Source organism: Anomaloglossus baeobatrachus, chromosome 4 (genome assembly GCF_048569485.1).
Source record: "Anomaloglossus baeobatrachus isolate aAnoBae1 chromosome 4, aAnoBae1.hap1, whole genome shotgun sequence".
NCBI classification, from domain to species: Eukaryota; Metazoa; Chordata; class Amphibia; order Anura; family Aromobatidae; genus Anomaloglossus; species Anomaloglossus baeobatrachus.
The window spans coordinates 19,960,964-19,974,008 of NC_134356.1; the positions used below are offsets into that span (position 1 = coordinate 19,960,964).

The 13,045-nt window shown below is 45.2% G+C and overlaps 2 protein-coding genes across 2 annotated transcripts in view; one reads left to right on the plus strand and one right to left on the minus strand.

The window, feature by feature from the left end:
- The window catches only part of TIMP3 (TIMP metallopeptidase inhibitor 3), a 33,441-nt gene extending 30,842 nt beyond the window's left edge, over positions 1-2,599 (plus strand). The window contains exon 5 of the mRNA XM_075343798.1: positions 811-2,599. Within this exon, the coding sequence (XP_075199913.1) occupies positions 811-1,008 (198 nt within the window). The 3' untranslated portion in view covers positions 1,009-2,599. The remainder of the gene's footprint in view (positions 1-810) is intronic.
- SYN3 (synapsin III) overlaps positions 1-13,045 on the minus strand; it is a 278,381-nt gene that overhangs the window by 128,788 nt on the left and 136,548 nt on the right. The window contains 1 exon segment of the mRNA XM_075343799.1: positions 12,849-12,938. Coding sequence (XP_075199914.1) covers positions 12,849-12,938 — 90 coding nt within the window.

Here is a 13,045-nt window from a genome sequence, read left to right on the forward strand (position 1 = left end):
GACTTGTTTAAGGTCCCTCCCACTCATACGGCCCCTCCCATTGATAATTTAAAGAAACAGTACACCGACTTATAATTGGAGCGTTATCCTTTTTGCTATACAATAGTGCCTCTACATACAGCACAGACTTGTTTTAGGTCCCTCCCACTCAAAAAGCACCTCCCATCGACAATTTAAAGAAACAGTATACCAATTGTTATAATTGGAGCGTTATCCTTTTTACTATACAGTATAGTGCCTCCATGGGCAGCACAGACTTGTTTTAGGTCCCTCCCATCGACATTTTAAAGAAACAGTACACTGACTGTTATAATTGGAGCGTTATCCTTTTTGCTATACAGTAGAGTGTCTCTATGGGCAGCACAGACTTGTTTTAGGTCCCTCCCATCGACATTTTAAAGAAACAGTACACCAATTGTTATAATTGGAGTGTTATCCTTTTTACTATACAGTATAGTGCCTCTATGGGCAGCACAGACTTGTTTTAGGTCCCTCCCATCGACATTTTAAAGAAACAGTACACCAATTGTTATAATTGGAGCGTTATCCTTTTTACTATACAGTATAGTGCCTCTATGGGCAGCACAGACTTGTTTTAGGTCCCTCCCATCGCCATTTTAAAGAAACAGTACACTGACTGTTATAATTGGAGCGTTATCCTTTTTGCTATACAGTAGAGTGTCTCTACAGGCAGCACAGACTTGTTCTAGGTCCCTCCCACTCAAAAGGCCCCTCCCATCGACAATTTAAAAAAACAGTACGCCGAAAAAACACGATCTCTCCTAAACGCTCCTTCTTTGTCTCTTACAGATCAAGCCTTGCTATTACCTCCCGTGCTTCATCACGTCCAAGAGCGAGTGCCTGTGGACGGATCTGCTCTCCAACTTCGGCATCCCCGGCTACCAGTCCAAGAATTACGTCTGCATCAAGCAGAAAGAAGGCTACTGCAGCTGGTCCAGAGGATGGACACCACCAGACAAGTCCGTAATCAACACCACGGACCCCTGAGTCCCTGCCGGACCCCCCCCAGAAACTGTAAAAGGACAGTAACCCTGAAATATATATATACGGCAATGAAATTAGTGCCTGATTTCTTGCTAAAAAAAAAAAAAAATTAGCACTTGGAACACATACATCTTTACCATCATACTGAGAGTATATTTTTAATCACGTTTTTATTTTTGTAATATATATATATATTTTTTTTTTTATTCACCCATTTTAGACCAGATTATGTGCAGGGTACTTGCTCCATTATATTTCCCTTCCTTCAAGGAACGGTCTATGATGCCATAACTAGAGACCACCTTTAGTAGGGGAAAATCCTACCGCTGCAGTGAATTTTTTTTTTGTTGCAGTTCAACCTCCGGCCACACGGAGTGCTGTGTTACAATGGTGATACAGTGCAGTGGATGCAGTTCAGCCTCCGGCCACACGGAGTGCTGTGTTATACAAATAAAATACAGATTTGGCCTCCAGGATGGGATTTTTGGGGGGCAAGGAGGATAAAGTAAAGGGGGGGGAGGGTGTATGTTAGATATTTTAATGTGAAATGTTGGACCAGGTCACCCCCTCGCGAGACTGACTGCTTAGTGGCAGGTTAGGATGATGGCAATAATTGATCATGTGTGATGCCTTGCGGGTCTAGGCAGAATATATCCCCCAAAAAATAAAAAAAATAAGCTATTTTAGATGACTATGAAGGTTATAGTGGTCCCAAAGGGCCACAGATTCCGACGCAGCGCCCCCTTGTGGCCTGGAGTTCTTTACATAGTATTTGGACTTAAAAAAAAAAACAACTTTTTTGTATTTAAAAAAAAATAAAATTTATATTGGAGGTCTGTGTTTGATAAAAAGCTAGAATTCAATATTTTTGATCAGCTAAATAAAGATTTTGGGAGTCATTCATTTGGATTTTTTTTAAAAAAGGTTTTTAGGATGAGAAAACATGGCTGCTTTTTTTTTCCCGAAACGCACGGGCCGTGATTGGTACTACAATTTGGCTCCATTGAGAAAAATTTGTCTGCACTGCAATACCGCATATGGCCTGATGGCAGGTGTGGCGCTGTATTTAAAAAAAATTCAGCCATGTTTTGGGGGGTTTTTTTTGTAAATCCTGTACAACCCCTTTATATAATTAGATGTGAATAAGAATGTGGTGGCAAAGGAGGTTGAAAAGACAAAAATACTTGCTCAAATGACTGAAATTGGAGATTTTGGGTCAAAGAGTGAGACCTGGGCCTTAACTATACCCATAATGATGAACAGTAGCAAATTAATCGTATTCAATTGCACCTCCAAGTCTGTAGAGGCGCTCTTATTCACTGGCTGTTTTGTATTTGGCCTTAAAACATTTTGTCACTTGCCATGAATATGTAATTTTTTTTTACCCGGTGTAAATGCCGCCGTTCTCCTGAATCCGGCGATGTTTTTCTTTTGTTTTTACGCCTCTCCGTTCCTGAGATATGGCCCCTTCTTCGAAGTATTTAAATCTTGTCATTTCTCCAACTAGGTGTGGTCCTTAAGAAGAACCACACCCACTTGGATAATAAGACAAGATTTATCAAAAGAGAAAAAAGGGCCATATCTCATGAACGGAGAGGCGTAGAAACAAAAGAAAAACATCGCCGGATTCAGGAGAACGGCGGCATTTACACCGGGTAAGAAAAATCTATATTTTTTGTCCTCTTTAGTCAGCAGATTTTCACAATCCATGCTCTAACACACTATCCACATTTCGGTATATCCTTATAGAAAGCAAATGTGATCAATTTTATCCTAATTTTTTATTATTCCTTATCGAAACCTGCACTGAGCTGTGGTGCCTTGACGTGACCCTAAATTATATTTATTTTTGGTTTTTTTAATGTTTTTTTTTTTTAATAGAAACATTTATATGTAGATCTCTAATATAAATTCTCGATTTCTGACATAATGGGTGACTAAAGTTTTACCGCGATTGTGTGACGTAACCTATTTCTCGTTTATATATTTTTTAATTTTCTCCTATTTATCGTTTGTAGAGGAACATTTTTTTTTGAATATTTTTTTTTTTTTAATATATCTTCACTCCATTCCAAGTAGGGAGTAGTTTGGGGGTTTTTTTTTTGTTTTTTTTTATGCTATTTACAAGATTTGCTACAATTATATCACAGATAAGGATATTTTATATGAATATGCTTTTTATATTTGCAGAAAATATTCTTGGTGTTTAATTCTGCATTTTTTTTATTTTTTTTGTCTTTTTGTAGATAGATTTCTGTAAACTTTGCTTTGTAGCCCTAGACGCGAGTGGGTGGGTCAAACTACAACTCCTTTCATCCCCCAACTTTGCGGCCGCCATCTTTCTTTTTTTTTTTCTCGAGACGGATGGCATAAGAGTCAATTTTGGATATTTTTTTTGCTTTTTACTTTTTTTTTTTTCTCCATTCACAACTAAAGCGACTCAAACCCCCCCCCCCCCAAAACCCTCGAATGATACACTTTGTTAGCTTCGGAACAAGATAACTTTCCCCAGCATCAAAATCTGCACCAAATTCTGCTGCAAATTTTGGTAAATTTGCAGAGAAATTCCGCAGCATCAATTGACAAGCTGCAGATTAAAAAAAAATCCAAACTGCGGGTCATTTTGGAATATGGGAATGTAATCATAAGGGTTGGCTACGCTATGGATTCTCCATCCGGAAAATACAGGGCAAGTATCAAGGATGAAAGCTCATCCTCAGTCTGCGGAGAAAATCAGCAGTGGAAAGTGACCTGCAAAGCAAAAAAAAAAAAATCCACACCGTTTCGGCAGCGAAACCCGAGTGATTTGATGCTGATTTTTCTTCTGTGGGTAAAAATTCACTGAGCATTTGGTGCATCCTCAGTCTGCGGAGAAAATCAGGAGTGGAAAGTGACCTGCAAAGCTGAAAGGAAAAATCTGCACTAAACTCTGCATCATTTCAGCAGCGAAATCCGAATGATTTGTGCCAATTTTCCTGCTGATTTTTTTTTCTTGTGGGTAAATAATCACACTGAACATTTGGTGCATCCTCACTCTGTGGAGAAAAGCAGCAGTGAAAAGTGACCTGCAAATAAAAAGATACAATCTGCACTAAAATCCACAGCTTTTCGGCAGCTTGAGCCAATTTTGCTGCTGATTTTCTCCCATGGGTAAATAATCACACTGAGTGTTTGGTGCATCCTCAGTCTGCGGAGAAAAGCAGCAGTGGAAAGTGACCTGCAAAGCAAAATGGAAAAATCGGCACTAAAATCCACGGCATTTCAGCAGTGAAATCAGAGTGATTTGTGCCAATTTTTCTGCTGATTTTCTCTTGTGGGTAAATAATCACGCTGAACATTTGGTGCATCCTAAGGCTATGTGCCCACGGGACTCTGTATCTGCGGATTTTTCAGCAGCTTTCCCCCGGAATTTGATGCGGATTTTGCGTTTTTTTTTTTTTTGTTTTTTTTTCAATTGAATAGGCAAAATCCGCACGAAAATCCGCAACAATAATTGACATGCTGCAGATTTTTCCGCACGATTTCCGCTGCGGAAAAATCCGCAGCATGGGCACAGCATTTCCAAAATGCCATAGAAATGGCTGGGGAGTAGCTGTGCTGCAGATTTCTGGAAAATCCGCGGCTTTTCCGTGAGAAATCCGCGGCAAAATCCGCGCATTTTCCGCAGCGTGGGCACAGTCTGCGGAGAAAATCAGCAGTGGAAAGTGACCTGCAAAGCAAAAAGATAAAATCTGCTCTAAATCCAGTGTTTCGGCAGCTTAAGCCAATTTTGCTGCTGATTTTCTCCCGCGGGAAAATAATCACGCTGAGTGTTTGGTGCATCCTCAGTCTGCGGAGAAAATCAAGAGTAGAAAGTGACCTGCAAAGCAAAAAGGAAAAATCTGCTCTAAAATCCACAGTGTTTTATCAGCGAAATCTGAGTAATTTAGTGCCAATTTTTGCAGCTGATTTTCTCCGTAGATCTGCGAGATGAGATTTTATATACTTTCCGCTCGTTGCGTCAGTTCCTTCTGCTGATTTTTATTTCATATTTTACCCTTCAGAGTAACAAATCCTGTGCCGTGCCGAAAATCCTCGTCATATCAGCTACGTGGGTCCTAAAAGCGGAGTCGCCCTTTAAATGCTGATTTTAAAAATATGGTTGTTTTTGGATTTTTTTTTGCTTCCTCGGGGGATTTAACGTCAATAATTTTGCCTGGAAAGGCGGCGTAAGCGATTTTCGTCCCGACGTTGCCAGCTAATGGGTACAGCAAACAAAACCGGCTCTGCAGATCACCCGGCAGTGGTGGGAGGCCGAGGGGGCGCGATAGGCCTTGGTACATTAGCAACTCCGAGGAAACTAATGACTTGTTTGTGAAGGTTCAGATCTGGGCGCTCGCTGATCCGTGCCGCACTTGTAGACTGTTTTGGGCGATGTCGGACCCCCATAAGTGACCCTCATTGGACCAAGTCGTTTTCCGCGGACGGAGGAGTTGTAGTTTCACCGCCCGTCAGTCCTACCCTGTACATACGCATTAGGAGCGGCCGGTGGAGGGGTACCGGGTCCCCGGTGTGGCCACCGGGACGGGCGTTTTGGCTTGTTTGTGTCATGTTATTTATGAACTGTATATTGTGATTGTATATTGGCTTCTGCTCTAAAATGTTTTGTGTTTTGCAGTATATTTTATCCTAAACATTAAACAAATCCTTTATATTTCTATCAAACCCGCGGCTCTCGTCTCCTCTGTGCGCTAAATCCGGGCGCCAAGTGACCTCCTCCGCCAAAAGTGCAAACCAAGGGGTGGAAGTGACCACGACCAAACCCCCTCCTCCTCTGTGTAACTTCCTGATGGGGGTCCGATCCCAACCCATCCCTGAAATGCGCACCACTCATGCCCCAATTCTTCCCTTTCAGGGAGAGTCGGGGGACCCCCATACATACCACATCGCCGGCCGACAATGCTAACGGGATCCTTACATAGGACCCTTCTCCACCGCCTACATTCACTGGTGAGCTAAGAAGGAGGGACGGAGTAAACTGGGAGGTAGACAAAATACGATATTTTACCGACTGGTGAAGGAACAATATGGGGTCAGCTCCCTGCATTATGCCTTATTATTGAATGTGATCTGTATGCAGAGAGCTCGTTAGCTCCCTCTAGTGGAGGCTGTCATGGGTGTGCTCCGCTCTCGGGATCTCTGGCGAGTCTGGGTCCTTATTATTCACTTGTCTGCACCTTGAGTTTGAGTGAATCTACTTATTTTGGTGCAGTAGGGGTTAGACTCTTATCTATCTGGCTATCCTTTTGTAGCCTTAATCTCAGGTGCAGCTCTTGGTGACCACTCCCCTTAGTATAAAATGTCCCGTGTCTTACCATGTGATGCCGGTTATAGATTCTGCACTCTTATGCTGACCACTATGGAAGGAGCCAGTCTCTGGAAGAAGCTGAGGAGTCGTGACAATTGCAGCTGTGGTGTTTAGCTGTCACGGCCGGCTGACGATCAAGTGTCAGCGAGTGCTAGAAAGTCCCAGAGATTGTCAGCACGTGTTACATGACAGTTCCCTGTTTCTGCATCAGCGAACTCTATGACCCCGGAAGACTGTCAGTTTTTCCTCTCAGTTGGCAGCTTCTAACTTCCTTTATTAACCTCACCCTGGGGATATTTGGGTGCGGTTTATAGCGTCCTCCTTGCAGAGCTCTGGAGAGCTCATTTTCTCTTGCTCCAGACTCCTGTGGTTGCTGCACCTCAGATAAGTGTTTGTCTGTGCCATCTACCAGGGCTCTGGTGATTGCAGTTGTGTTTCTCCTGAATTGTTCCCTAGTGTCGTCTTTTAGTGTCAGTGTTGTTGACTTAGAGCTCATACCCTCCATCCTTACTTAGGGCCCATTTGCCAGGGTAAGACAGGGCCCCAGGTATTCCTACTTGGCAACGGGTGCGGAACCTGTATAGGCTCAGTGAGGGTGAGCTGCAGGTTCTAGTTAGGGGTCACCACTCCCCAACCTTTCCCTAGCTATAAGGCATTCCTTCCCCCTTCCTGTTTGTTGTCTTATATGGCTGGTATAGCTTCTCCCCTACCGTGACATTAGCTGCATTGGAGGAGCTTGGAGTGTTTTCCTTCCTCTGTTTTCCTTCCCTATTTTCCCCTGTGTCTCCTTTCTCTTGTGTTATATTAGTACAGTGGTGAGACTAGTGGTCTTGCTGGCCTTCTCACTAGCCAGGGTGAGTTCAGGGCAAGCAAGGGCCTAGGCAAGTGACGGCGATGGGGTGGGGGGGAAGGAGCTGTATAGGGACGTTAGGGAGCATAGGGTACAGATAAGTCATTCATTCCCCCTTTGTGTGTCTTATATGGCCGCTAAAGCCTCTCCCCTCCCTGCCGTAACATTAGCTGCATTGGAGGAGCTTGGAGTGTTTTCTTTCCCTATTTTCCCCTGTCTGTGTCCTTTCTCTTGTGTCATATTAGTACAGTGGTGAGACTAGTGGTCTTGCTGGCCTTCTCACTAGCCAGGGTGAGTTCAGGGTGAACGAGAGCCTAGGCACGTGACGGCGATAGGGGGGAAATACGTGTATAGGGACATTAGGGAGCATAGGGTGCAGATAAGTCATTCCTTCCCCCTTCCTGTGTGTTGTCTCATATGGCTGCTATAGCCTCTCCCCTGCCGTGACAAACTGCATTGGAGGAGCTTGGAGTGTTTTTCCTTCCCTATTTTCCCCTGTCTGTCTCCCTTCTCTTGTGTTATATTAGTACAGTGGTGAGACTAGTGGTCTTGCTGGCCTTCTCACTAGCCAGGGTGAGTTCAGGGCAAGCAAAGGCCTAGGCAAGTGACGGCGATGGGGTGGGGGGGAAGGAGCTGTATAGGGATGTTAGGGAGCATAGGGTACAGATAAGTCATTCATTCCCCCTTTGTGTGTCTTATATGGCCGCTAAAACCTCTCCCCTCCCTGCCGTGACATTAGCTGCATTGAAGGAGCTTGGAGTGTTTTCCTTCCCTATTTTGCCCTGTCTGTCTCCCTTCTCTTGTGTTATATTACTACAGTGGTGAGACTAGTGTTCTCACCAGCCTTCTCACTAGCCAGGGTGAGTTCAGGGCAAGCAAGGGCCTAGGCACGTAGGACCTAGGACCTGTATGGAGACGTTAGGGAGCACCGGGTACAGACTCAGGTGAGTTGCAGGAGGTGTCCCCTCTCCCCATCACCAGGGCCTTCGTTCTATACCGCCGCCCTCATTGCCTTGTCCCTGTATTGTGCCGCACGCTGAGCGTCTGTACACTCCAGCTCTGTTGATGGAAAATAATTTGGAGTTCGGTATCCGAAAAAAAAGAAAAACAAACTCCGACCGCTATGACCTTGTGAGAAAGACTAGAAAAATTAACCAAATTGTCGTTCTCTCCGGGATTATAACGAATGGTCTTTGCCGCGCATATTAATGAGCGCGGGTAATGACAGACATAAGTCATGTTTACAGAGCGCCAGATGCCGCCTCTGTATACCGCCATCTCCTGACACACCGCATACGTAATACCTATTACCCCTAATTAATATCACTAATTGGGGTCGAGAGACGCCGATCCATATTCCGTACAGCTGTCGCCACAAAGATGGATTGTTTTATGTATTGGGTAACAAAAAAGAGAGGCCCATGGGCCGGCGCTGTGCACTCACCGCCTTGCTGGACCGTCCTGCATACAGTGGGACCACAGTAGGGGCGAGATTGTGCCCAAAATTGGAGCAACTATTGGGCTCTTTCTGCCCCTCGTCCGCAGGTTAGTGTTCCATGCCCTGCGTTGCGATCGCTGTGTCTGCAGCCCATCAGCGCTGTTTGGGTGGCACCGTGCCGCCGATTCAGAGCCGCGGCCAATTGGCTGCAGTTAAAAGCCGCAGATTTGGAGGACGAACAAAGATATACTTGATACTGGTAATTATATAAACCCTCCATTGTCCCGTCCCCACAACTCGGAGGATCACAAAAGCCTTCAGATCGCAGATAAAGCACCTTAAAGATCAAAGAAACGATTACCAAACGCCACTTCTACCCAAAAAAATGTTCACATCGCTTAAAAATATGCAAAGTCTGAATCTGATTCACGCTGCTTTACACTGCAGCTCTGCTTTCTCTGAGTATGAACACAGGCTCATTATTAAAAGGAATGTGTTGTCAGAAAAGCACACTTGTATTATATATATATATATTTTATATACTAAATTAGAAATCTTACAATTAATAATTTTAGAGTTTTCAGCAGCCTCTTTATCCCCAGAGACAGGTAACACCTGTGTAAATAGCGGATCACAGAGGATTCACTTATCCCAACAGCTCATGTCGCGGCTTCTCTGTTCCCCCTCAAGGTGCTGTATCCAGGAGGGGCTGGCAGGGCATTTGCCCTGGGTGCAGCCGGCAGGGGGGTACCGTGGGGCTGCCTGATGCGGCAGTTCAAAGTGTCTCCCCGACTGCTGCATGTTGCCACCCCTCTGGAAGTGGAGCCGGCTCCGAGAAGGTGCAGTGCGCCGGCTCCCAGTCGTCAATTGTACTCCCGTCTTTTAGGCGTGAATACAATTGAAGCCATTTTCACTGGCACTCCCGGGTCGAGGTGACATCAGCAGCGTGATCAGGTCAGCTAATCACACTGCTGACATCACTCACCAGCACCACACAGAGTAAGAGCTGAAGATTTATTGTAACTGGGGGGGTATTTCAGTACATAGTTTTGATGAGCAAGGGAGGGACGGATGCTGATACAGAATGAGGGGAAGATGGGTGCTGATACAAAATAGGGATCAAGGGGGATTTGAGGGCACAATACAGACAATGAGGAGGATGGGGGAAGACAATATAGGGAGCGAGAGGGGTATGTATGAGGACGTTGTATGGACAGTGAGGGAGGATGTATGAGGATATAGTATGTGGAGTGAGGGGGGATGAGTGCAGACTCCGCATGAGTATGAAATCAGAATGAATAGAGAGGGATGGGTGCAGACACAGTAAGGGGAGCGAGGGAGGCATGAGTGCGGACACAGTATGGAGTGAGAGGGGGAGGAATGTATGTGGAGTCAGTATGTTGAATGAGAGGAGATGGGCACACACAGTATGGTCAGGAAAAGAGAGATGTGTGCAGACACAGCATTGGGAGCAAGGGGGGGATGGGTGCAGACACAGTATGGGGAACAAGGGGTGATGTATGAGTACACTGTATGGACAGTGAGGGAGGATGTGTAAGGATATAGTATGTGGAGTGAGGGAGCATGAGTGCAGTCTCCGCATAAGTGCGAAATCAGTATGAGGCGAGAGGGGGATGGGTGCAGACACCGTAAGGGGAGCCAGGGAGGCATGAGTGCAGACACAGTATGCAGTGAGAGAGGGCAATGTATGTGGACTCAGTATGGCGAGCGAGGAGGGATGGGTGTAGACAGTATGGTGAGCAAAGAAGAGATGGGTGCAGACACAGTATGGGAAGCGAAGGGGATTGTGTGTAGACAGAGTATGGAGAGTGAGGGCAGATAGGTGCAGACACAGTATGGGGAGCAAGGAGGGAATGCATGTGGACTCAGTATTGTGGAGCGAGGTGGATAGGATGGGTGCAGACACATATGGTGTGCGAAGAACTGGAATTTGAGGACACAGTATGAGGAGCAGGGTGGATGTATGATGAAACAGTTTGAGAGGGGGGGATGTGGACACAGTATGAGGAGTATTTATGAGGAAACATCATGGGGGGATGTATGCATACACAGTATGGGGACCAAGGGGCATGGGTGCAGGTAAATATGTAAAGAGACAGTATGGTTAGTGGAGGGATATGAGAGGAGACAGTATGAGGGAGGGGGGAAATTGTGATGCGCCTTTTGAGGGGAATAGTGTGAGGAGATAGTATGGGGGTGGGGAGAAAAGTGTGAGGGCACAGAATATAAACTGGATAGTGTGTGTGTTGGGGGGGTGTATAGAGAGAGAACAGCATGGTGGGATACTATAAGGGAACAGTCAGGAGGGGACAGTATGCCAAGGAAGGAGAGTGCGATGAGGGGACGCAGTATAAAGATGGGGCAGTGTAGAGGGACACAATTTAGAGGACAGTGGAAAGAGAGGGCTCCGTATGAAAAGGAGAGGGCAGTGTGGAGGGCACGTACCATAATAGGAACAGTGTGTGGGTCATATTTTGTGCAGGGAACACAGTGAGGGGCAATTATTCAGGGGCACAGCGCAGGGCAGATATCTTTTATGCCAGAACATTATAATCATACTGCTATTTTTAAGGGTATCGTGTCGGGATGTGCTGCAGAAGAGCGAAGAAGATGGAGGTCTGCAGAGACAAGCTGTGGATGTGAAAAGTCATCATGGCGTCTGGACAAGATGAAGAAAAGAAAGATGACTCTGATCAGAGATGACATAATCTATAAGGTACCTGAATGTAAATTATTTGAGATTCTGACTAATTCTCATCTGTACTGTGGTTCCTGCATGGTCCGCAGCCTGATGATCACTGATAACAATGGTAAGGAGATACTGGGAGTTAAGGGCATACTGGGAGTTCTAGGTTCGTGCGGCACAAATGTATATGGGTCTCAACTGACATTACGATTGATGTACCATGTACTGATGGTGGTTCTGTAGATTTATTTCTGTACTGACGGTGGTTGTGGTGATGTAACTGTATACTGATGAGGGTTGTGATGCCGGGTTTCTGTACTGATAGTGGTTCTGATTATGTATTTCTGTACTGCTGGTGGTTCTGGTGATGCATTTCTGTACTATTAGTGGTTCTGGTGATGTATTTCTGTGCTGCTGGTTGTTTTGGTGATGTATGTTTGTACTGCTGATGGTTCTGGTGATGAATTTCTGTACAACTAGTGGTTCTGGTGGTATATTTCTGTACTGATGGTGGTTCTGGTGATGCATTTCTGTACTGCTGGTGATGCATTTCTGTACTACTAGTGGTTCTGGTGTGATGTATTTCTGTACTGCTGGTGGTTCTGGTGATGAATTTTTGTACAGCTGGTAGTTCTGGTGATGAATTTCTGTACTGCTGGTGGTTTTAGTGATGTATTCCTGTACTGGTGAGGGTTGTGATGCTGTGTTCCTGTCCTGATCAGGGTTCTAGTTATGTTTTTCTGTACCTCTGGTGGCTCTAGTGATGTATTCTTGTACTCTTATTAGTTCTTATCCTGCACACATGTAACAATCCATAACTTGTAAGATTACGTTATGCTTGGCTATGTTAATAAAGTATTGTGTCATCTGACAAGTTGAGGGTTACTATGTTTTTATTTATGTTAAGAGCATTAAAGGGGTTGTCTAATTTTTTAACGAAAGTTTGCAGTCACTCTGTTTTTGGTGACAGTCCATAGGCGCCACAGTTCGGTTTTTGGGATTGCCGGATATAGCCGATAGCTGGAGAGATTTCAGCAGTACCATAGACAATAGGTGGAGTAGTGATGCACATACTTGTACTCAAGATCATGGAGATTTCAGGGATCAGCAAATTTCTGTCGACCCTGATAACTTGTCCAATTGGGATTAACCCTTCACTGCGATGGACCCTTGGGAGGGAGGTGACCGTGTGACAGAAATATCTAAACATGTGAGTGAATATGGCTGACAATGGTGGGAGCCAAGAAGTTATCTTCTGTTCTAGAAGTCTGGAGGACAATCAGATGGTCTTACAACAGACACGAGGACCGAATTATCTATAATGAAGTGGACAGATCTTGTGTCTGTGACCGTACGACACAGAGGACAGTATACTCTGCTCCTCGGCAGATTCAGCGAGCGCAGCTTTCCACATGAAGTATCATAATCTGCCGCAGTCACCTCCTCTCCACACCCCGAGACGTCTCATTCTAGAGCCACATGGGAAAGCAGTGTCACTCACCATCTGCTTGTGGTTTGGGAAGAAGGACTGCTCGATCAGGGGGAACTTCTCCACGCCCAGGCTCTGGAAGATCTTTATGAGCTGTGAAAACTGGAAAGAAAACGACAGTGTGAGAAGAACCCCGACCACAACGTGCGGAGGCCCCAAATCACTGCCCAGAAAGCCGCAGAGAGTCATCACACACACAGAGGGGGGGA